The sequence below is a fragment of the Streptopelia decaocto genome (assembly GCF_964273445.1).
Source record: "Streptopelia decaocto genome assembly, chromosome: 6".
NCBI lineage: Eukaryota > Metazoa > Chordata > Aves > Columbiformes > Columbidae > Streptopelia > Streptopelia decaocto.
In genome coordinates, this window is record NC_138660.1 from 66,863,289 (window position 1) to 66,885,980 (window position 22,692).

Below are 22,692 nucleotides of genomic sequence, written 5' to 3' on the forward strand. Positions count from 1 at the left end.
AAGTATATAAAAGGTGAGTGCCATGAGGATGAAGCCAGGCTCTTCTCGGTGGCAAACAATGATAGGACAAGGGGTAATGGGATCAAGCTGGAACACAAGAGGTTCCACTTAAATTTGAGAAGAAACTTCTCAGTGCCAGAGCCTGGCCCAGGCTGCCCAGGGGGGTTGTGGAGTCTCCTTCTCTGCAGACATTCCAACCCGCCTGGACATGTTCCTGTGCGACCTCACCTGGGCGTTCCTGCTCCATGGGGGGATTGGACTGGATGATCTTTTGAGGTCCCTTCCAATCCCAAACATACTGTGATACTTTAAATAGAAGGGCATCGGGTTTTTTCCCCTCCCATTTTTACAAAATGAATGAATATAAGATGTATTTTAGGACTAGGAAGCCACTGAGATTTCATCTCTGGCTTCCCTATGCTAGTTCAATTATCATTAAAGACATTTTTATGGCAGCCTGGTGTAGCCTGTATTGTGCTGCTGCTTTTTTACCTGCTGACACCAGCGCTGGGTTTCCCTTTGCTGCTTTCTAAGAACACTCGGAGCAGCGTAGCTTATTGTGAATCGTTACACAATCTCCTCCAGGATATCTGAAAAGCCTTCTTCAGCTCATGTATGTTTTGTTCCCAGTGACCTGAGCATCTCAACGCAGCAGAAGTGCAGCGGCTGCCTACGGTAGGAGAGCAGAGGGGAAATACAGAACAAACCCCAACATGTCGAGCAGAGAGGTGGCTTAGGAACTCTTCTAGGATCGTATGAAAACACACAATGCATTTTTGCTTTGTTATATTTATTTGAAAGGCCTTAAGCTCTTTATTAACAGCTTAGATGAAAACTCCCGTGCTCATCTCCCATTTTGTATGCTTAGACAAGAGAATTAAACAGAATTTTAAAAGCCCTGCATGTGCATTAGAGGTGTAAAAGCCATCAGTAACTCATATGTAACATGCAGCTTACCTGGCAAATGTCCGTCTGTCCTTGGAGGGCAGGCTCCCCACAGAACGCCCAGGAAAGGCTGGCGGGGAACTCTCTGCTAGAGGAACCAGCTTTCAGTGCTTTCTTGTTTTCAAGCTACTATAAATGGTATTTCATTATTCTTTTAGTTATTCTTTCAAGCCTTCATACCCCGCATCATTCTGATACTTGTTTCTGTCTAGGAACCAATTTTAAGTTAATCTGAGATCACTCTGAGGACCAGATCCGAATACCACTGATGTCCATGAGAATCCTGCAGTTGACTGGAAGGATTTTACTTCTCGACGGAACACTGAGATATTGTACGTATTTATGTATTTCTGAGTTGCAGCTATTTAAGAGCAGATAGATTTAAAAATAAACATCATTCATGTCACAGAGCAGATGCGTCCCCTTCTTCAGAATCTCATTAATTCGTACTAAAAGAACCGACGAAGCTGCTGCCAAAAGCTACTGGCAAACCATAAAAATACCCATTTTCTCTTCCGAGCTTTATCCAATCTCGAGTGCAGAATACAAAGAGACTTCAAAGACTTTTCAACGGTTTGTAGTTTTTTTCATTTATTGTAGAAAAGTTATTGTAATGCAGTTCATTTTTGTACATCTAAATTCCATAAAACAAGTCCATAGAAATGAGGATACTATCAGCATGCAGTCTGCATTTTCGTTTTTTAAATGATTCTGATCACAAAAATAACCACACTTTTTTTGTTTTAAATTTTCTTGGAAAGCCACTAAAAGCGGAGGGAGAGCAAAGCATGCACCACTGTACACATTTGCATAGTATATTTTACCCAGCATGCCTTGTAGAATGCTACACATACAGTATCTATAGAAGGAAAAACAGAAAGGGGCAAATCAGCAGAAAAGAAACAGCAATTTGTGGGGATTTTTTGGTAGTAAAGGCAGCGGCGCCTTTACCAGCGTGACTGAACCGGCTCCCAGTGCGGCTGGAGGCGGCGCTGCACTGGGAACCAGTTTGGGTGACAAACAGAGATTTGCTGGGGTCTGAGAAGCCCAAGGTCCACAGTTTGCACGACTGTTTCCATCTCTCTTCACCCCTCTGCTTGTCACGCCTACGTACAGTTTGCATTTCCCTTGATTCCCTCCCTATGCTGTTCTCATCAAACCTCACCGAGAAGAGAATCGGGCGAATTTCAAACGTCAAAACCCCACGGGCCTCAGCCTGAACCTTCTGTTCGCCTGCTTTTACCTTCTAAATTCTCAGCCCTATCAGTGGAAGTTCTGGGTGGACTCGTCCACGGCTCTTACGGTGTCACATCCTTCCCTCCCTGGCCCCATACACAAAAACAAGCAGCTCTGTAGACCCCAAAACTTATTTATTGGGAGTATTTTGTTCCCAACCTTGGGTTACTTCTGTATCTGTGGTACACTCAGTAGTCGTGTGCCGAAATCTATACACTGGCCCAAATTAGAGGTTATTCATGTAATTTCAGCTTTGAGGAGGAAAACAGCAGAAATGAACGCAGTGGACTTTCTAATATGAAAATACTTTTTTTCACTAATTAATATGGAAGGAATACAAAGTTTTGAAAAATCAATCCCATGTGCAAAATGCAAGGCTCAGAAACCAACTGCTGAACTATCAGGCAGCACATTAAACTGATCAAAAATGCAATAAATCCACAATAAATCTACCCTTTTTTTTTCCAAAAAATACAACGCCAGATACACTAGTGGAATTATTCAAAATTTGTGCTATTACAAATGTGCTTCTTTTTCCTTGCTCTGTTTTTACACCATTGGCAAAATATATTATTCTGTACTGTACAATATATTTTCTCAGTATATTTTCTACTGCTTATACAGAGTAGAACTAATACCAAAGGGGACTGTGGCGTTACATTTAATCACATTTTGTTTTTCAGGAAATACTGCTAAGGCTTGTGATAATCAGTATAGGACGTTTACGGCCAGACCTTGCAAATGCCAACTCTCAGAGGAGAGAGTAACAAACCCTGTGGCCAGTAGTAGGTGTCTATAGGAGCTACTCCACATAGTAACTTGCTGCCAAGAAACGTGAAGGAAAAGGCAAAACCTACTCCACAGCACAGGGACCGAGCCGGTGCTGCTCCCAGCTCCACACACAAAGGAGTAAGGCTGTGACACGCTCTTATTTTAACGCGATTTCTACCTTCTCCCAAAATTCCCTCTATAGATTCAATTTCTCTCGACTTCTTAAATTGATTCCACAAGTCATGAAAGAGATTTTAACCCAATTTTCGATACTGAGTAGCATTTTCAGCTCTTTCTCCAAGTTCATTCTTTACATATATTTTACAACGCTAGCAAACATCCCTGTATTTTAAAGACATACCTTTATTTTTCTATAGAATATCAACTGGACTTGAATAACAATCTAACAGAGATTATTTAAATGACAATGTCAAATAATATGCTCTCTTTTGGCATAATTTAAAGGTAGTGGGAACATAATTGCCCCCAAGTTAAAACTGGCTGTGTTACAGTATCTCGCAGTCTCGTTACTCTTTGTAGAACCACCATTTGAAGGACAGAGGGGCAACTGCAGCAAATGACATGGCAGCAGAACCCCATGTATCCAAGGTTAAAATACAGCTTTTTAGGAGTGAAACCAGATTTGTATAAATGGCATTTTACAAATTAGGCATTTGAACTTTTGTGTTTTGTGGTCTCCAATTATTTTGCTTCAAAAAAAAAATAAGACTATGGAATCAAGGCCAGGATTCATTAGCACTGAACTCAGAAAAAACCTTGTAGAGGGCTCATTTAGCACATTCTTAATGAAAAAATGACTAATGAAAGCCCTAACTTACCCAAATCAGTGTGCTATAAAGCATCAGCAGTATTATTTTGAGAATGGTCGTGTCACTAAAGAGATGAGATTCTGGGACGTTTCAGAAAAGTCTACAGTATGAAAACCAAACAGAATTGGGAAGATTTGCACTCAATTGGAACGTGGATCCAGAGGAAGCACCGGTGTGTGCTCATCCCTCCAGCCGCCCCTCCTCCTCGTCCTTCTCTCCCTCTTACGTATGGATTCAGCATTATTTGAAAAGCAAGAAGCACAAAAGATTAAACCCCAAACACCAACTTCAGCAGCAGCTTTCAAACCTGGGGAAAACGCAGTAAAACTTTCTTTATCCTATTTGCAGCAAACCCATCGCTGAGAGCGCGAGTGCCACCGCCGCCCCCGCGTCCGCACGCTCACTGCGCTCATCTGGGCCCACCAGAGTTACGGCCAACGCACCTGGGATCGGGAGCAGGGGGAGCAGCCGGTAGCTGAGGAATTGTGTGAGTACAGGACAGCACTTGCTCCAGAAACTCCAGCGCAAAATCAGGGGCAGCACCTGATTTTGTGCCAAGACCGTCTTTCAGGACACAATCCCGGTGTCAGGTTGTGCTGCGCCGGCAGCTCACAGGCAGAGGAACTGCCAGACTGACCCGTTTAGAAAATGATCATCTCATTTGGCCAATAGTTTAGAAACTCAAATTTGACATAGAACAGCTTTAGTCGCATTCCTTTAACCAGCATTTCATAATCTACTCAGAAAACTGGTTGCGAGTTGTAGTTTAATTAATGACAGAGATCTTAGCACGTCCCATGGGATAAATGCTCATCTATGGAACTAGTAAAAGAACCTGTTCATCTGCTAAATACAACTTGCCAAATAGGAAGTATTTGAAATTAAAAGTTTAACAATCAATTGTCTTTAAAGTGGCTTCCAGATTTTTAAAATACTTCGTTAATTCATTCACAAATGTAGGAATGCACTGACATGCATTGTCTTTAGATATTGAGATTGTTATCATCTTTATTGGCTAAATTGTCATTAATCCAAAAGTGTCCTAATGAAAAACTCAGATAACAACAAAAAAAAACCCTTTAAAAAAAAATTAGCGTTTTATAAACATTTCTAAAATTGGCTGTATAAGCCAGAGCTTACGAGCACAACTCTGATCTTCAATAATATTTTAAGAACAAGAAGTGGTATGAGGACTGGAAAATGAAATTCGCCTCACTCGCATTCATTGAGGAATATATGAATGTCGCGATTTTCTATAGCGCCGTTGCATGATACATCACACTAGAGCTGGCAAGCAGGGCTGAAGTTCCTGTACAAATACCAGGAGTTAACATCTCCTGATCGACATCGCAGCTTTTACTGATCATCGCGCTTCCTAAAAATAATTTACTTTGAAAAATAAAGAGCTCCCATAGCTTGTATCTAGAATAAATTAACAATCTATCAGCATGTTCGGTATATTTGTACTTAAAGATCTATCTAGCTTCAAAGAATAAAAAAGCCAGCAAGCAAGGAGACCTGCTGGATCACCGATAACTGGTTTCTTATATTAAAATGGGATGGGTGGTGGGAGAGGAGAGGGTGAACTAACACACGCGGCAGGAAAGTGAACTCAAACCCACCCAGGGAAGGAACCCAGCGGGTTCTTGCAAGACAAGACACGACTTCCCTCGCAAGCGTGTTTGGGTGAGAACCAAGAGAGGGAGTTTTGGCACTTGAGCTGCTGCGGGCGATGGGGTCCGTGCACACGTGGTGTGTCCGTCTTTCCCTTCACGAGCGTGACATGGAAGACTTCAAAACAAGGCTCTAGAAATAAATGCCATTTTTTTCATGATAAAGCAGTAACCTTGTTTACTAGAAAATATATGTAGGTGCTTTGCAGCTACCTGCCATTCAAATGCAAATATCTTCAAGCGGTTAAATGATCTGATCCCTAATGCTACCACAGAAGAAACAGCTGTCTAATCTAGGTTTATACATCTCAGTGCATCCTTTGCAATTAATACTTTAATGCACACAAACAAGAAACTAATTATTAAAGCTTATAGAAAAAAATGTCTTTGCCTAATGCCTTCTTTCTCATGCAGGTATGTGTGCTGTACATGTACCAAAGAGCCGGAAAAATTCCTGGAGAAGGCTCCACTGTGCTAGAGCAGAAAATACGGAGAAGGCAGCTGGAGCTGCCATTCCCGGCCCAGATCTTGCTGTACTTTCTCAGCCTAAATGCTTTTGGGTTTGGAATCTGCAGGCATTTGGCCAGAGAAAATCCAACAGGATCAGGTCTGCCATATCCCTTCTCAACTCGGTCACTCCAAGGGACACATGGATTCTCTTTTGTCGCAGTAAGTGGCCCATTGGAATCACGGGGTGGTGTGAAGCCGCCTTCTAGGCAGCGCCGGTGTTTAGAAAATGAAGCATGCATCCGCAATCTTGTAACGCCTCTAGAGATGCACCTCGGTTTTGGTTGTACCAGATATGGGATGAATGACTTTTCTCGTTGGTAACATCAAGAAGATAACCAGACTCAACAGTGGTGGAAAATACCAGTGATCTTTGCCAACTGGTCCAGAAAGCAGAAGAAACCGTAATATTCAGGAAGTTCACTCAGTGCTACATGCTTTGAAAGCCGACTTTTAGCAGGCTTTGGGAAGAAAAGAAGCAAATAGAAAAGTTAATGATCCTCATTTTTTGAAAAAAATATAGTTTTGGCATGAACCTGCATAAAAAAATGCAGGTTCAGTATTGTTCTGTCAATCTTAGAAAATGCAGCAGCGGGGAGCTTCTGGATTCTCTGCTTAAAGACATCAGTGGGTTTTACAAAATGGTCCATTATGGTCAAATTTTCAATCACGTTGGATCTAAGGCTTCACTGATCGTGTAAGACATAAGGTCCAATCCCATTAACTTCTCTGTTTAAAGAAACTGGAGATCAGCAGGTGACAAGAAGTGATTGTTAGGAAGTAAGGCAGCAATTTCTCCAGATTTATCAAGTTCTTTGAATCAAAGATGTCAGCTCTGCGACTTCACCGTGAGCAGGTTTGTTTCTGATACTCCATTGATATCGCAACCTAATCCTGACCAAGATGTTATTTGAAATGCTCATCCTTTACCATTATTTAACCCCACTTCCTTCCCTCAGGTTTCATTACTGAAATTTGAACCGATCTTCTGGAGAGTTCTTGTGCGATGCTGGAGTTTCCAGACATTCCAAGATGGGTTTTGAGAGATGTAAGACAGAAGGAGGTACCAGATGTACTGGACACACTGGGTAAGAAGAGCGTATTGTCCATTTAAAAAGGCGGAATACTAAAAATGGGAGAAAAAACCTATTCTGTATGATACACTCATGTTCCATTTTGGGACTACGAGCTGCATTCAGGTAAACAAGAGAGGAAAGGAAAAAAAGAAGACTATTCTCAACCTGCAACCATCCAAACTATTGTGCAGTTTGTTGGTGTTCCTGTTTGTTTCCCCGATCCTGTCGTAGTTCATCAGGACAGGCTGAACTAAAGAAATGGTTTCACTGCAACATCCACACCAGGTCTCAAAATAATCGCAAACTGGAAAGTATTTTGCCACTGCTGCAATAATTTGTGATATTTGGCACTCTCCACACTCTACATTTGGTTTGTCTGAAAAAGCCATTCTGGAAATAAGGAGTTAGAATAAATCCTTTTATTCTAACTTTCAATGTAAATTGAGCTTCCAGCAAACAAATAGCGCAGCTTTCTGCCTTCCCGCCGTTTGTCGTTTTCAGATTTGGCATTTGTGTCTTTTTTTTCAATTAGTTGCAACATGCTCAAGTCGACTTTCCAGTCAATTCACCCAAATTCCAACAGGAATTGGTTTATAAATTGGTTCCAACTGGAACTGGTCATTTGGAATTTCCAGCACAGGAAATTATTTTATAAGTGCCTCGCTAAGTACCCTAAATTACAAACGGATGTGTCTAATATCTAACGACAAGAAAAAGTATGGCTATAAATGCAAATGCTGTACTAAAAAGAAAATAAATCAAAAAAACAGCCTATATGATCGGGCATAAACGTAAGGGCATGGTCACTTGGTTTTCTTTGCCCCCTACTTAACATCAAATGACAGCAGAGCGCAACTTCAGTATGACCGCGTTACACCTGCCAAATTAAGGTGAGATTTTCTTTTTCCTAGCTACATTATGGCAAGTTCTCGACTGATGAATCCCGTTCTTCCCCAGGGTCTGAACTCAAAGCCTGTGTCGCGACTCGTGGCCGTATCCTCCGGGGGAGCCGCGGGTCCTGTGGGGTTTGTACGTGTCCTGGTACGAGTCAGAATATTCTTCTTCCACTAGAGGATAGTGATCTCGGCTGTGTTGGGAACTGGAAGACAAGCGGTTCCTGCTCTTCCGAGCCCTTTCATTGTGATAATTTTCATCTGAGGTCATTAGACTTCGCCGCTCAATGGGAGAGTTCTCTGCGGAGTGGCTGCTGTGCCTCCCGCGCTGGCTCTACGGGTGCCAAAGAATCCAAGCGTTAACACACACAAAGAGCAGCTGACATCATTTTACCTCGTTTTCAGACTTATTCTGAGGTCTTTCAGAATCCATCCACTTTTCTGTTATTCATTCTCTATTAAAATCTGTTTGCTACAGGAATGGGATACAAGAACAGGCTGGTTCCTAGAGCTGGAACAGACCCCCCGCAGTGTTCCAGTGTGTGCCGGATGATGTTCACCTTGTTACATATTCAGATTACAGGCCGTTTAGCATGAAAAGTGAGCTGATGTATTCAGCATTTATCACTTTTCTCTGATCATGAACATAACATTCATGCTTCTATTCTGCTTAGAAAATTTTGAGCGCTGATTTCTGTGGTTTTAGAAAACATCTGAAGATGTTTGTCATTTTTCTTTAAAAAGGTGCAGCTCTAAGCCCTATGTAAAAACCTTCATGTGACCAAAAGAAATCAGGCAGCTAAGGGGCGGCTAAAATTATTAGATATTAACAAATTCTTTCAACTAAAATATTTCAATATGTTGACAGAATATCCTTTTCTAGATAACTTATTAATTTAAACGTTTGGGCTTTGCTCTCCTCATGTTCCCATAATGGTAACGGGCTACGTTTGTCACATTAACAAAATCAGTTCATACTTTTTGTCAGTTAACTGGCACAATGAAAAAACAGCCTAAAAAAGTTATTTGCTGTAAGCACACACTAAACCTCTTGAGGCAGAGCCTCTCAGAGCCAACACGCTCAACGCTTTTCTTTCTCTAATTTACACCCCCAACGCCGTTGCTCTGAGCCCGTGATGGCCAAGGGAACGCGGCCGCGCTCGGGGGCCCGGGTTCCTGTGCCCAGCACCGGCCGCTGCTCTGGCGCTGGAGCTCTGCCCCGTGCTCCCTGCGCTATCCAACCTTCCTCCTCCTGCTGCTCCCTCGCTGCATCATTTACAGCGCAGGGCTCGTCGGCTGGGCCGGGTGTACGTTACAGCGCAGCCGACGCCGCGGCGCATCTCTCGCTGCGGGTCGGTGCTGCCGAGGTGACTCACGGAGAGATGCCGCCTAACGAGCTGGCGCAGAGAAACCTGCCCTTCTGCAGACAGCAGCGGCTTCTACCATGTTATTCCCAAGTTTTCCTTATAGCGCCATGTTTTAGTAGCGATTGTATGTCCGAATCCACCTATCTTCTTCACAAATTATACTTCTCAGCTTTATTTGACCTAGGTGGACTATTTTGATATAGAACCACTTCATCAGCTGCAACGTTAACGTTCTGTGCTCACACCCTCTATGTTCCCTGCGGTGATTTACCTCTCTGCTCCCTCTAGAAACCTCCCCGCACCTCTGCCGCACTGTGCAGCCGTTCTGATCCCGCTCTGTGCCTCCCGAGAGGCGCAGGCCTGGCAAACCTGGGCTGCCTGCACGCTGCTCTTATGCCCCACATCACTCTTGACCCTGCAGCGCAAGCCAAACAATGAGCTGCATTGTGTTTTCTGCAGTAATGGATTTAAAATGCAAATCGCCCAGAGCCTAAGAAACACATTTCCCCAAAATCTTTAAGTACAGGATTTAAGTCCATTTGTTGAAATGAGACTACACTGCGTAGGTTTAGCGCTAACCAGGGCTTAGAGTTTAGCTTCAGCCTGATGACCTTTGTGAAGCCCAAAGACTTTAGGTTAAATCAGAAGGTTCAACTCTCAGTAAACTAAACTCCAAGTGACCAAAGGGACACTCCCAAGTCCTGATTAGGTAAATTACATACAGATTATCCCAGCAAATCTGCACCATTCTCGGAGGGACTGTTACACGAGGCTCTGGGCCTTTGCTATTCAGTTCCCCATGGTATCAGGAGATGGAGTCAGAAGGTTATAAGAAGTATAAATTCTTAATACATCATAAGTACCTAAGCTGGTTTAATTCCTAGGATTTGCATGAGCGCGCTAATTACCACATCACATAACTACAGTTAAAACTGATGCAAATCCTGCCAAAGGCTTGACTTAGTACAGATCCACTTGAGATGATGGAAATCTTTCCTGCAAGATAAGCACGCGGAACATCGGCACTCCTGACCCTGCGGTCTCTGGTTGGGCAGCATTCACTCAGGGAGAAAGTTACCCCTCTGCAGAGAACTAGCACCGCTCAAGTCCCGCCTAAGCCTCCACGGTGAGGGGGAAGCGGGGATTAAGTGACGCGTACCTTCAGCCAGCCCACTGCACAGGGGTGATTTTCATCTTCAGTGTGAGTTTTCCCTAAGTAAATGGAGCAACATTGCACAGTCACTGCTGGTGTCCATTGATCAGAGAGAAATAAATGCCTGCAAAAAATTCTGTGCATACATCCAGTTTGCAAAATGAAACTGAAGAGGTGAAAGTTCTGCACATGGTACTTTATTGTCATGAAGGGATGGAAAACTGAAATTGTAAGGCAAGTGAAAATGGAAACAACATTTTACATGTGCATGTCATTAGTAATTAGAACAGTGCTTGTGCATTCAGCAGTCAGGAAACAGTGACTTACTGATCCTAATCAACTCAAGCACAGCGTTAGAAATGTGAGCATCGGGGATCATGCACCTCCAGTGCAGTGCGATCCTCTCACAGGAAAAACAGCTCCATGTTAATTGAAAACACTGAACAATGAATCATTTCCTTCAAAATTGTTACCTGCTTCCAGATACTCTACAAGCAGAACAGAGGTTAAATTTGTCAGGTCAGTTATTCGTTACACGTCACTTGCTCAACTCTAATTTCGCCATACATTAGAGAGATCACACTCCTGCCAGGGCACACACACACACTTCTGCCACTCTCAAAGTTCGCTGCAATGCTGATCCTCTCAAGCATTCGTAGCTATTAATCAAAAACATTTTATCTTTTCAAACTTAGTAAAGCACGTACTTCTCATTAAGGACTATTTACATGCCACGTTTGAAGTTTCAAAGTTCAGCCGATTTTGAGCTATCCCTGTGGAAAAAAATGGTCAGAATTTTTTCTCAATGGGTAAAAAAAGATGTATTTTATTCACACTCAGAGAACTCAGCAAGGTGAAGGCATTTTGCTCATACAAGAGACAAGCATGGGAGTTTTCCACCCAAAAGTGAATGTGTTGTGAAGTTATGAGGGCAGAAATAAAAGGGATCATTACAGCCACCGTTCCGCATTCCTAAATGCAGCAGCTGTTGGCTCAACTGCTGCGACGCCGCACGTGCTTCGTCGCAATCTGAAAGGGCCCCATTGGCAACCATTTGAAAAAAGGCCATTTTCTAACACCACTTGATAGGGTGGCGTTTAAATCTTGCTCCAGAACTAAGTCCTTGCCAGAAAATTGATGGCCATTTTATTATTATTATTATTATTATTATTATTATTATTATTATTAAAGCAAGAGCAGTCCCGGCGCTCGGCTGCCGAGCTGCTGCTCCACCGCTGCCTCTGCTCATGTCTGAGTGCCGGCAGTGGCCAAACGGAGTCATAACTCACGAAGAAAACATAAGTCACGCTCGATAAAACACCTCGTGCTATTTCCCCCCAGATTCAACAAAGCCCACCTGATCCGCGCCGGCGTCTGGGGCTGAAACGTGTTTTCGTACCTGCAAGCCCGAGATGGCAGCGGGGTAGGGCGACAGCGCCGTGGAGCCCAAGTTGCGGCCCAGGAGGGGGGTCATGGGGGTGCTGCTGGTGGTGTGCGTGGCCCGCCAGTACGCCTCCAGGTACTCCGCCAGGTGCTCGCACGCGTCCTCCAGCTGGTTCTCGTCCAGAATGACGTCAAACATTTCCTGAGCACGACAACAGAGTTTGGGGCCGTTACGACGTTAGAGGTGAAAAGGAAGAGACGTTAATTCTCATCGTGTTATTCCCTGAAAATTCAATCAGTGAGAATCGGAGCATGGGGACTGCCAAAGAAAATGTTATGAGGGGCTTTGTAGGAGGAGAGGAAATGGCCTCAGGTTGCCCAGGGGAGGTTGAGGTTGGATGTGGAGAACAATTTCTTCCCCAAAGGGCTGTGGGGCATTGGAACAGGCTGCCCAGGGCAGTGCTGGAGTCACCATCCCTGGAGGGGTGGACAGACGGACATGAGGTTCTCAGGACATGGGGCAGTGCTACAGTTTGGTTATGGTTGGACTCGATGATCCTGAGGGTCTCTTCCAACTGAAATGATTCTATAAGTGATCAAAAGCAGCACCTCTGTTCTCAAATCTGTGAGAACATGCCAGTACAACCTTTTTCTTACCGATCGCTTGACTGTGGTCGGCACCAGAGCGTTGGTGCAAGTCCCAGTACTCACCCAGCCCCCTCACCCTGCTGATAACCAGCCATCCTAATCAACCAGCATAACAAACCACTATGAGTCCCTCAAGAGAAACAGAAACATATTTTCAGCGGTGAGATTTTGTACCACATCTGAACTCGCGCCTTAGTGGAAAAAAACTATTGTGAAAATAGCACAGGAAACGAAAAACAAGGGCAGGTGCTGCAGGTGTGAAAAGCAACCGATACAAAGCACAGGCAGCTCTTTCCTCCACGCCTGGTTATAGATCTGTCCAATACACAGAGAGCTGATGTCTCCAGAATAAGATATAAAACTGCACGATGAATCTATCATACACCTTGATCATGTATGTACTGTCTGCCCCAAGTCTAGTCCAGAACTTACTTTAATAGTAAAGCCGTTTTATTGATTTTTCAATTTATTTTCTCTTCTTAGCAGGGCAGAGAAATGCCTCCTCCTCTGCCAGCAAGCCTGGAGTTTTCTTATAATAATAATAATAATAATAATAATACTCTTAACACTACATCCTTTGGTCTAATTCAGTGGTTTTTGCTGCTCGTTTTGCTCCTCAATTTATCTCTACCCTTTACACCCTCCCTTACTATTTAAACACGCATTGATACGCTACATATTCCACTCTATCGCTCACACCATCATTTGTGGAAGAAGTTAGTGATTCAAACACGTTAGCGTTAGGAAATAAAAGACCGTGATTTGCTTACATATACTTTGCTTTGGAAGATATTGCCAGTACAATATTACGCTTGGAAGAGAAGATGTGTTTTCTGAAATAAGGAGTGAACGTTGCCATTTTCTGGTCCGAGACCAGCAGGCGGTTTCCCTGCGCTGCTCCTCCTTTGCTCAGCTAAACTGTAATTGTTCCATTTCTATGTATTTGGGAGGAAAGAATCTTTCAAGAAGACCCTTGTTTGCAAGGGCCATGGAATAAAGCAGTTTCTTTCCAGCTCTCCTTACAATGCATTTTATTCACTGCAACATTTTCTTACAACCTGCGTAAAATAGTTATGAGCATTTCCATATACTAGTATTTCTTAAGTGAAATACATTAAAGCAGTGGCCTTTTGAGCAGAGGAAGAGAGGGAAGAGGAGAGGGAAGAGGAGAGGGAGGGAAGAAGAGAGGGAGGGAAGAAGAGAGGGAGGGAAGAAGAGAGGGAGGGAAGAAGAGAGGGAGGGAAGAAGAGAGGGAGGGAAGAAGAGAGGGAGGGAAGAAGAGAGGGAGGGAAGAAGAGAGGGAGGGAAGAAGAGAGGGAGGGAAGAAGAGAGGGAGGGAAGAAGAGAGGGAGCGAAGAAGAGAGGGAGCGAAGAAGAGAGGGAGCGAAGAAGAGAGGGAGCGAAGAAGAGAGGGAGCGAAGAAGAGAGGGAGCGAAGAAGAGAGGGAGCGAAGAAGAGAGGGAGCGAAGAAGAGAGGGAGCGAAGAAGAGAGGGAGGGAAGAAGAGGATAAAATTAGTTGCCCCTGTCCTCTATTTCTTTTGGTTTACAGCTCAGGCCAATCCCAAATCACACTGTGCGCTCTGGGTCTGGAAAGGATGCTCTGGGGGAAAAGCTGCCCCAGGCAGAACGGCCAGGATGGAGATGTACCCGAGGAGGATCTGAACTTGCAGACATAGCTGCTGTACCAGCTATTTTTAACAATATCAATGCATTTTAGTTCAGCCACAGTGTCATTTCTGGTATTCTTCAGGTTATGTCAAATAGACCAGAGGGATATACACCTTCTCTTAGCACTGGCACGAATCCAGAAGTTAAAATCCTCATCAACTGCATATTACCGATGCATTTAAAGCTGCACAATGAGCACAGCTCCTGTTTGGAGCCGTGCAGGGTCTGTGCTGGCGGGAGTCGCGCCGCGGCCGACACGCTCTGCACCGGCTCGAGCAGCATCACAAACAACAGCGAGGAATTAATAATGAAAGGGGGTCCTGAACTTGATACGCCCCAAGAGGCAGCTATTTTAAAATGTCCAGACGTACCGCATCGTCTGATCACTCCAGGCTGACCCTCAGCAAGTGATCAAAGTGAGGTTTTTACAGTTTTTAGGTATCTACACTTTAAACAAATCCTGTTGAGGAACTGGAGCTGCGGAACAGGAGCAGCAGGTCACCGTGCAGAAGGCAGGCAGCGGTGTCTTTGGTCTTAGCAGTATACTTTTACTTAATTAAATCAGTTGGCTCTTTAATTTAAACTTAACCTAATTTAAACAATCGCAAGCAAAGCCGCACACTTACTGCTGGAAGCGAACACAAACACAGACCCGTTGCCTTCAACACCGACCACGTTTAATATTAAAACGATGGAGGTGTTTGTTGCGATTTCACAGGGATTTCATTGCCCGAAGACATTACCAGATAATTTGAAGCCTGGTTTTAAAAGCTGCTGGTTAATTAAGGAAAATAAACAGTGCAAAACTGAGCCGGGGGCTGCGGTGCGAGTCGGAGGGGACGCAGACCCGGAGCACGTGCATGTCTGAAAGCTGGAAACATTTCTCTTATCCTAATGGGCTCCCGCTTTGTTGTACTGAGCAATAAAACCCGCCTGCAGGACTGGGTGTTAGGGCAGTTTACCCCATCCTGGGGCCGGACAACGTAACCGCTGCGATGCAAAGAAGATGCTACATCACGTTTTTATTTCATCAACGCAGCTACTTGCCTCATTACAGCTGACACGAGCAAACTTAAGTAGAATAAGAGGAAATCGCTGCATAGAAGAGCAAACAAGCCTCTCCGTGCAGGTGGGAAAACAAACACACCTTTTGAAATGTGAGGAACGTGCAGCGGATTGTTCTGTGTCAGTCGGTGTAAACACCACAAACCGCATTCGCACAGGCGCAGATGCAGCTCCGTTTAACTTGGCTTGCAGCCTCTGTTGGGAAGGCACACGCTTTTATAGAAATTAGTTTGTGCTACAGAATAGTATATAATTTTGTTTTAGGCAATGGGACCATTTTAAGAGATAACAATTCAGTAGAAAATTACATGCGAGAAACATAATACAGCTGAGCTCTTCAGGTGAACTCGAGACGGCTTGAACACCTTGCAGAGCTGCTCCAAGCGGAAAACGAGGCTGAGACAGTGAGCAAAGGGATCTATGGTGACGATAATCAGCAGCTTAACCTCAGCTCCTACCAACGGGAAGGGTCAGGAAGCAACACGTCCTGTTGTACTTTAGGAGAAACGCCTGAATTATCTTTTTGTGGTCAATGGGAATAAGAGAGGAGGAGGCTGTGAAGTTGGGAATCGCAAGGAGCACACAAAACCAAGGCAAGTTTCAAGGAAATAAATCCTTGTGGATCATCACTCCAGAAGCTGCTTCAACTTTGTTACTTTCATTCGAATCAAGAAAAAACCCCATCTGAAATGGAGACAATCTCTTTAAGGTCTACATGGCACAAGGCAAAGTCATCCAGAAGCAACATCTGAGCAGCAAGGCCGGGCATTCCAAGACGATTCTTTGGTCAGCTGTCTGCATGTGTTCAGTGAAAGTGCCATCATGGAAACCTTCCCAGTGTCTGCTCTAAATTTCTCTGTATTCACCTGATTTCTCCCCACAGCCCTTTGGCAGGAGAAAGCCGGGCAGCACGGGCAGCCAGAAACGGGCTGGCTGAGCCCCCCGGTACGAACGGCCACCCCTGCACCGCCAGCCCCGCGGTGCACACGGCTACGCACTGGAAAAGCAAATCAGAGCCAAGCTCAGCTCCACACAGCACCTGCCTCTGCCTGATCAGCGACCTCTGCTCCCTCAGCAGCGGGTTATTCCAGTCAAGTCATCAGAATCTTTGATAAAATGGTTGGTAAACAGTGACTGTGCTCTGAGGAGGTTCCTGGAACAGCTCGCGGGTGCTGCTGTGTTGGGGATGATGTGATCATCGAATCACAGATGGTTTGTGTTGAAGAGACGTTCCCAGCTCCCCCAGTGCCCCCCCTGCCATAAGCAGGGACATCTTCACCAGCTCAGGGTGCTCAGAGCCCCGTCCAGCCTGGCCTGGGATGTCCCCAGGGATGGTTCAGCCACCACCTCTCTGGCCAACCTGGGCCAGGCTCTCACCACCCTCAGGGCAACAATTCCTTCCTCATGTCCAGCCTGAATCTCCCTCCTTTAGTTTAAACCATCACCCCTTGTCCTATCACAACACACCCTGCTCAAATGTCTGTCCCCATCTTTCTTATCGGCCCCTTTTAAGTCCAGAAAGGCCACACTGAGGTCTCCCCGGAGCTTCTCTCCTCCAGCTGAACAGCCCAGCTCCCTCAGCCTGTCCCCAGCCCAGCTGCAGGACCTTGCACTTGGCCTTGTTGAACCCCACGAGGTTAGCAGGTCCCACCTCTCCAGCCTGTCCGGTCCCTCTGCGCCCATCCCGCCCCTCAGGTGTGTCACCTGCCCCACTCAGCTCGGTGTCACAGACACACGACTCATGGCTGGGCTCGCTGTGCAGCTGAAGAGAACCCTCTGCAGCCTCCCCCACCCCATGGGCCTGAGTCTTGGGCCCCCGGGGACCTTCCGCTGACACTGCTCCACGAATGACGCCACTGCCTCGTGTGCTGGTCCATCGGTTTTACCCTACACGTCATTTTTGACCTGTCACCCGGCTCCAGACCATAATAAACCCAGGCCAGGAGATAATCAGGATGAAAGTATCAGACAACTTGTTTCTTAGCAATAAAAGCCGGTCGAGGGTTGCAACTGCGGGGCTGTCTGAATCACCGTAAATTGATAACGTATGCTCTCAGCTCTAACCAAAGACCAACACAGCAGAAATCTTCAAAACTGCACATATCCCCGGTTCTTCAGCCTTGCTCCGGTACTTACTGGTGGGCACTGTGCGAGTTTATCAGCTGCCACCAACTGAACGTTCAAGTGTTTACTTTGTGACTTTCCTCTCGATTTAATCAGCCGCTGCAACACCTGATGGAGGAAAAGAGGCAAGTGTGAGTTGTAGAATCGCGGATCCCCACAAAGCTCAGCCTGACAGCCCACTGGGAGATTACCGAGTTCAGGAGCTCTCTAATATGTGTAACAAAACTGATAAAACATCGTCCTTGAATATAAGCACAAACCTTCCTGATAACCCCCCGAAAGCTGGACACGTTTTCCTCTGCATCACATTTGATCCCTTGCGAATATTTCAAATGCAGGGCAAATGGTGATTTTGCTTTCATAGAATCATAGAATAGTTTGGGTTGGAAGGGACCTTCAAAGGTCATCTAGTCCAACCCTCTGCAATGAGCAGGGACATCTTCAACTGGATCAGCCTGGCCCTGAATGTCTCCAGGGATGGGGCATCTACCACCCCTCCGGGCAACCTGGGCCAGTGTTTCACCACCCTCAGTGTAAAACATTTCTTCCTCATGTCTGCCCTGAGTCTCCCCTCTCTTAGTTTAAAACCATTACCCCTTGTCCTATTGCAACAGGCCCTGCTAAGAAGTCTGTCCCCATCTTTCTTATAGGCTCCTTTTAAGATGACCTGGAAACCTTCAAAACATGCAAAAGGCCTTGAGATCCTCTGAATGGATCTTTTTATCTCTCTATAAAGACTCCCTGCAAGTAACTCTAATGTCCAACCAGCCAGACAAGGCATTTCACTTGCATACCTGTTCCAGGTACTTAAAACCCAGCCTGTGCCACATTGCCTTGCCCCGTGTCTTGCTCTGTGGTCTGAATGCAAGCTCATCGAAACCAAAAGAGCCACAGAAAGTGAGAACTGATACCAAAATATGAAATGGGCAGCTATATCTAGCTGAGCTGCTGGCAGTAACATTCCTGCTCTTCTAAAATATTAATACACTGGGAGGTGCTACTTGAGCTCTGCTACCAGATATGGTTGCTGCAGTGTGCAACATGGGTGTCTCTGTGCCAATATCCTGACCCTAACAACTGCCAAAAAAAAAAGGAGGGAATTATTGCTTTATTCTACTTTTTTTTTGACAAGCATAATCTTCTAGAGGACCATGAAAATTACACATACACAGAACTATACTGGATTGGCTGCAGTACCACAGTAGCAGTAACGTGGCAATAATGCTGTAACTTAATCTGTTCATTTTGGGTACAGAAGGTATTTTACACACACAGTTCATGTTTCTTTTTTGTTTTTACTTTTCACTGTGTTCATCACTAGAATTTAATGGGCTGAAAAGTCAGGAAACTGAAATTATTTCTCTGTAAAGTCTCAAAGAAAATCACAGGATCATAGAACAAGGGAGCATTTTTTAAGTTGGAAGGACCTCTAGAGGCCTCTGTGCCGGCCCCTCACTCCCAGGGAGCCGGATCAGATCGCTCGCAGCCCGTCCTGCTCAGTTCTGAACACTCCCAAGGAGACCCCACCACTTGGAGCCAGGACCGGCCCATCTTTGCTCGTGAGGACTTGTATTTGCCTTTGCTGAGCTTACAAGAGGCTCCTGAGAGCTGTTCTTTGCAGCCTGCCAAGGCCTCTGGAAATGACAGCACATTAACCTGCCCCAGGATGAGGTTTTGTCCCCAGCCTCCTGTGTTAGCAAAGGTCATTAACAAAAGGGTTGAACTGTACCGGTCCCATTACAGACCCCTGAGTGACACCGCTGGTAACCCGCAACCCTTCATCTAAAAAGTTCACTGTCTTGCTCTTCATCCCTTATCACCTTGGGAGAAGACACTTTGACGTGGACGATGATGGGCGCCAGGGAGGTCTTGATGAGCTGGGCGGGGTGGTTGATGGTGTCGGCGTCCAGCACCACCAGCTGCAGGGACCGCGCCAGCTCGAAGATCCGCTCGATTTCGCTCTGGACCTCGGCTGGGGAAGGAGAGCGGAGCGGCTGAGACCCAGCACCGCTTACACTAAAATACCATCACCTCTTCGCTGCCACGGGCTGTACACATTTAATATATGAACTCCATAGGTGAATTAATGTATTTTCCATAAAATAACCTATTACTCAAGTAATTGTTTTATAGAGACAATTCCATTGCCTAAGAACACATACGTACTACATTCATTTATAACACCAACAGACATAAACATCAGTGGACAATTAAACACATGTCTCTACTAACATAAACTAAACTTATTTTCCACATCTGCTAAACAATTAGGAGTCGTAAGACTCTTAATTTTTTACTTCAAGTGATGCATTGATATTTCTTACAACTACTCTTGCTCTCAGATTGTAACTGATTGAACTCAAACAAGAGCCTGTGTGAAAAGCAGAACTGTGACCTCCTCATTCTAGAGACACAAAAATTGTCTATGTTCAATAATCGACAGGGTAACATTTAAAACGACACCAATGGCGACGTTCACACCAAAGCACTTTTGTCTGAAGAAAAAGGAGAAATTTATTTCCATATAAATTATATTTCTGATAGTCATTGTTCTGACTGCTGTAGACACATCTAAAATTGCCCAACCGATGACATCTTGGCTGAAATGCTGTCCCTTTCCTCCAGCATGTAACCATGCTCAGAATTACACCCGTGTCGATGTCTTACCTAAACTGGACCTTGTGTTTGACCGCTCGATTATTGCCCTCTTGCTTGGGTTATTCAGAACGGACCTCTTAGCAAGAGAAATGTCAGCTGTCACTCTGGTGATTGATATCCTGGGAGCGAGAACACAGCACAAAACCACAACAGTCACCTTTTCAGTGCCCTGCACATGTTTCACAGCCACATTCCATTCCCAAGCGCAAACACAATAAAATACCACGCCAACATGTTTTATGGCTGAGTTACGGCGTCATTAAAGACCAACTAAAAGAAATGCTGCGTAGCTGTACATTGTTTTCTATTCCCTGCACTATTGTAGACTCTGCACATAGTTTCTGCTGTTCTCCTCAATGCATTAGATAACTTGTGTCCTTCACAACTCACCCCGCACACAAATCCACACGATACCATAAACACTGCAAGTTATGCGAGTCTTACAGTGCACAGAACAGCAGAGTCGTAACCACAACAGCCCTTCTCCTCCCAGGTCATGGACGAAACCTGACGTTGCTGAGATGTTTGACACCTGTCACTCACAGCTGGGCGCCTGTTGGTCACCATCAAACCTGCCTGTGTCGGGACACCCGTCCTGCAGCACACCCTCCTGTTCCAGGCGCTTTGTTGGGTGGTTCGATGGGAGGAAGGTAATTTGGGGCACAGGCACCTGTACTCTTCTGTACCTAAGGAAGGTGGGGCTTTTCACTTGACAAATGTCAGAAAACAAAGACCGCACAATCACTCCACGTAAAATCCATTTTGGAGGAGTGCGATGAGCCCAAGAGCCATGAATAAGGAAAAGAAAGCAAGCTGGAAATCACTGGGAGCTACTCCAAATGGCATAAGATTGATGCAGCTCTAAGTGAAATTATCAGATGGAAGGGTAAAAGAAGCACAAGTATTTTTCTACATAATACATCACTAAATTTATTGCCAGAAAATGTACTGGAGACCCTGAGCAGCAGAGGATGTCGCAGCTGCAGAAGGAGCCGACAGACGCCAAGTGTGTTTTCGGAGGGAGGGAAGGAGCCCCGCCAGTCCAGGTCTTACTGAACTCTTCCGAAAAGCTGCTCCTTGGACACCCGTTTCTCTTCTGGTAACGTGGGCCTTGCAGAAGAGGTGGAAACAAAGGAAAAAGAAAGGGCGGGAGGAGAAAGACCGCGAAGCCGTAGTTGGCAGGAGGACCAAGAAGCAGCTGAAAAGGAAAGTCAGAGGTAAAGTCAATCGTCCCAGCTTGCTCGGTGGGGACAGGGCCGGAGAGCGGCCCAGTGCGCTTTATGTTTTCTTCTCTGTATTTAAGCACCTTCGTGTAGGGTACAAAAACATACCTCCTAAAGGATTCATAGCAATCACGTTGTTAAATGTTTTGTGTAGGCTGTCGAGGGTTCGTGCAGCACTGCATCTCCTCACTGCGCTCCAAAAGGGACCTTGAGCATCAGCCCTGCTCCAGCTCTCCCAGACAACAGCCACTATTATTTCCACTGTCCTAACCCAAGGTTTTGGGTATTTTCTAACCTGTCACACAGCAGAAGGTGCCTGTAAGAGATGCCACGGAGCGAGCCTGCATTCCTCACAGAGAAACCCAAATGGTCCCTCTCGCAGCTCATCAGGAAACATCCTCAGCGCGCCAGCTGAACAAGATGAACCTTCCTCACCATTTCTGAAGTTCCGACACACTTTTTTCCATATTTCGGTCCTCAGCCTTTCCTTCTTCAAACTGCCTTTTGAAGTAGTTTTGACTCCTGGGGACATCTAAGAGTTGATTTTTCTTAGGTGTTGGTCTGAAGCCCCATTACTGCACCCTGTGGAAATGTTGTTTCTGATCCTCATTTCAGGCCTGGGGTGTAATCAGTTTTATTTCGAGAACATCCTGCTGTAAAGGGGCCTGGAAGTTCCCTGGAGGTGCTGGAATGAACTGGCCCAAATAGAACAACTTCCAAATAAAATCGAGAAGCATTTCTGTTTGCTGTCCGCACACCTGCAGGACACGCTCCTTAAGAAACCTTCATATTCCCAAAGGTTTGTGAATAAAACTAAACTTTATGTGTAATTAGTCATGTTTTCTCAACTGTTCCATGACATGGAAGGAACTGGCCAGCTATCTACTCTTTAAATTCAATAAATCCTACTACAGACAGAGCGGCTATGAAGATACATGCACTAGTAACCCATGAGCTGTGTTCCGCCCCACGGCTGCCTGCATTTCAGTGCTGAGACAAAGCCGATAAACCCGTTTTGAACATGCATCCCTTAAAAAGATAATAATAAAAAAAAAAGTTAGTAACGCATGGGGGAAAAAGCATGAAAAGGACAGGATTCCTCACCTCCCATCAAACCTGTGCTTCAGGAAGTCAAAGAGAGCTTTCTGCATCATGTCTGTCACCTTGGCAGAGGGAGGGACATTGAGCAGGGAGGAGGGACAGGGAGAAAAAGAGGTCAAAAGTAAGAAAGAGAGGTAAGCAGAAGGTAAGGACACTGCCAGCAATCAGCACGTCTCACGAGAACTTCCCTTCACGGCACCAGCACAGGACAGGGCAGCTTGAACAGACCAGCTGCCTTTGGGTTGGTTTTTTGGTGGGGTGTTTTGGGTTTTGTTTTGTGTAACACCATTAGAACTTTGACGGTGTTGGACGACTGTTCTAACACAGAGAAACAAAAGGATGCTTCCACTCATCGACTTTACTGAATTAA

The 22,692-nt window shown here is 45.2% G+C and overlaps 1 protein-coding gene across 1 annotated transcript in view; it reads right to left on the bottom strand.

The window, feature by feature from the left end:
• Window positions 1-842: 842 nt before the first annotated feature.
• The window catches only part of CACNB4 (calcium voltage-gated channel auxiliary subunit beta 4), a 55,165-nt gene continuing 33,315 nt past the window's right edge, over window positions 843-22,692 (bottom strand). The window contains exons 8-13 of the mRNA XM_082055106.1: window positions 22,326-22,384; window positions 20,008-20,117; window positions 19,161-19,312; window positions 17,353-17,448; window positions 11,851-12,036; window positions 843-8,265 (exon numbers count right to left, since the gene is read on the bottom strand). Of these exons, the coding sequence (XP_081911232.1) occupies window positions 8,005-8,265; window positions 11,851-12,036; window positions 17,353-17,448; window positions 19,161-19,312; window positions 20,008-20,117; window positions 22,326-22,384 (864 nt within the window). The 3' untranslated portion in view covers window positions 843-8,004. The remainder of the gene's footprint in view (window positions 8,266-11,850; window positions 12,037-17,352; window positions 17,449-19,160; window positions 19,313-20,007; window positions 20,118-22,325; window positions 22,385-22,692) is intronic.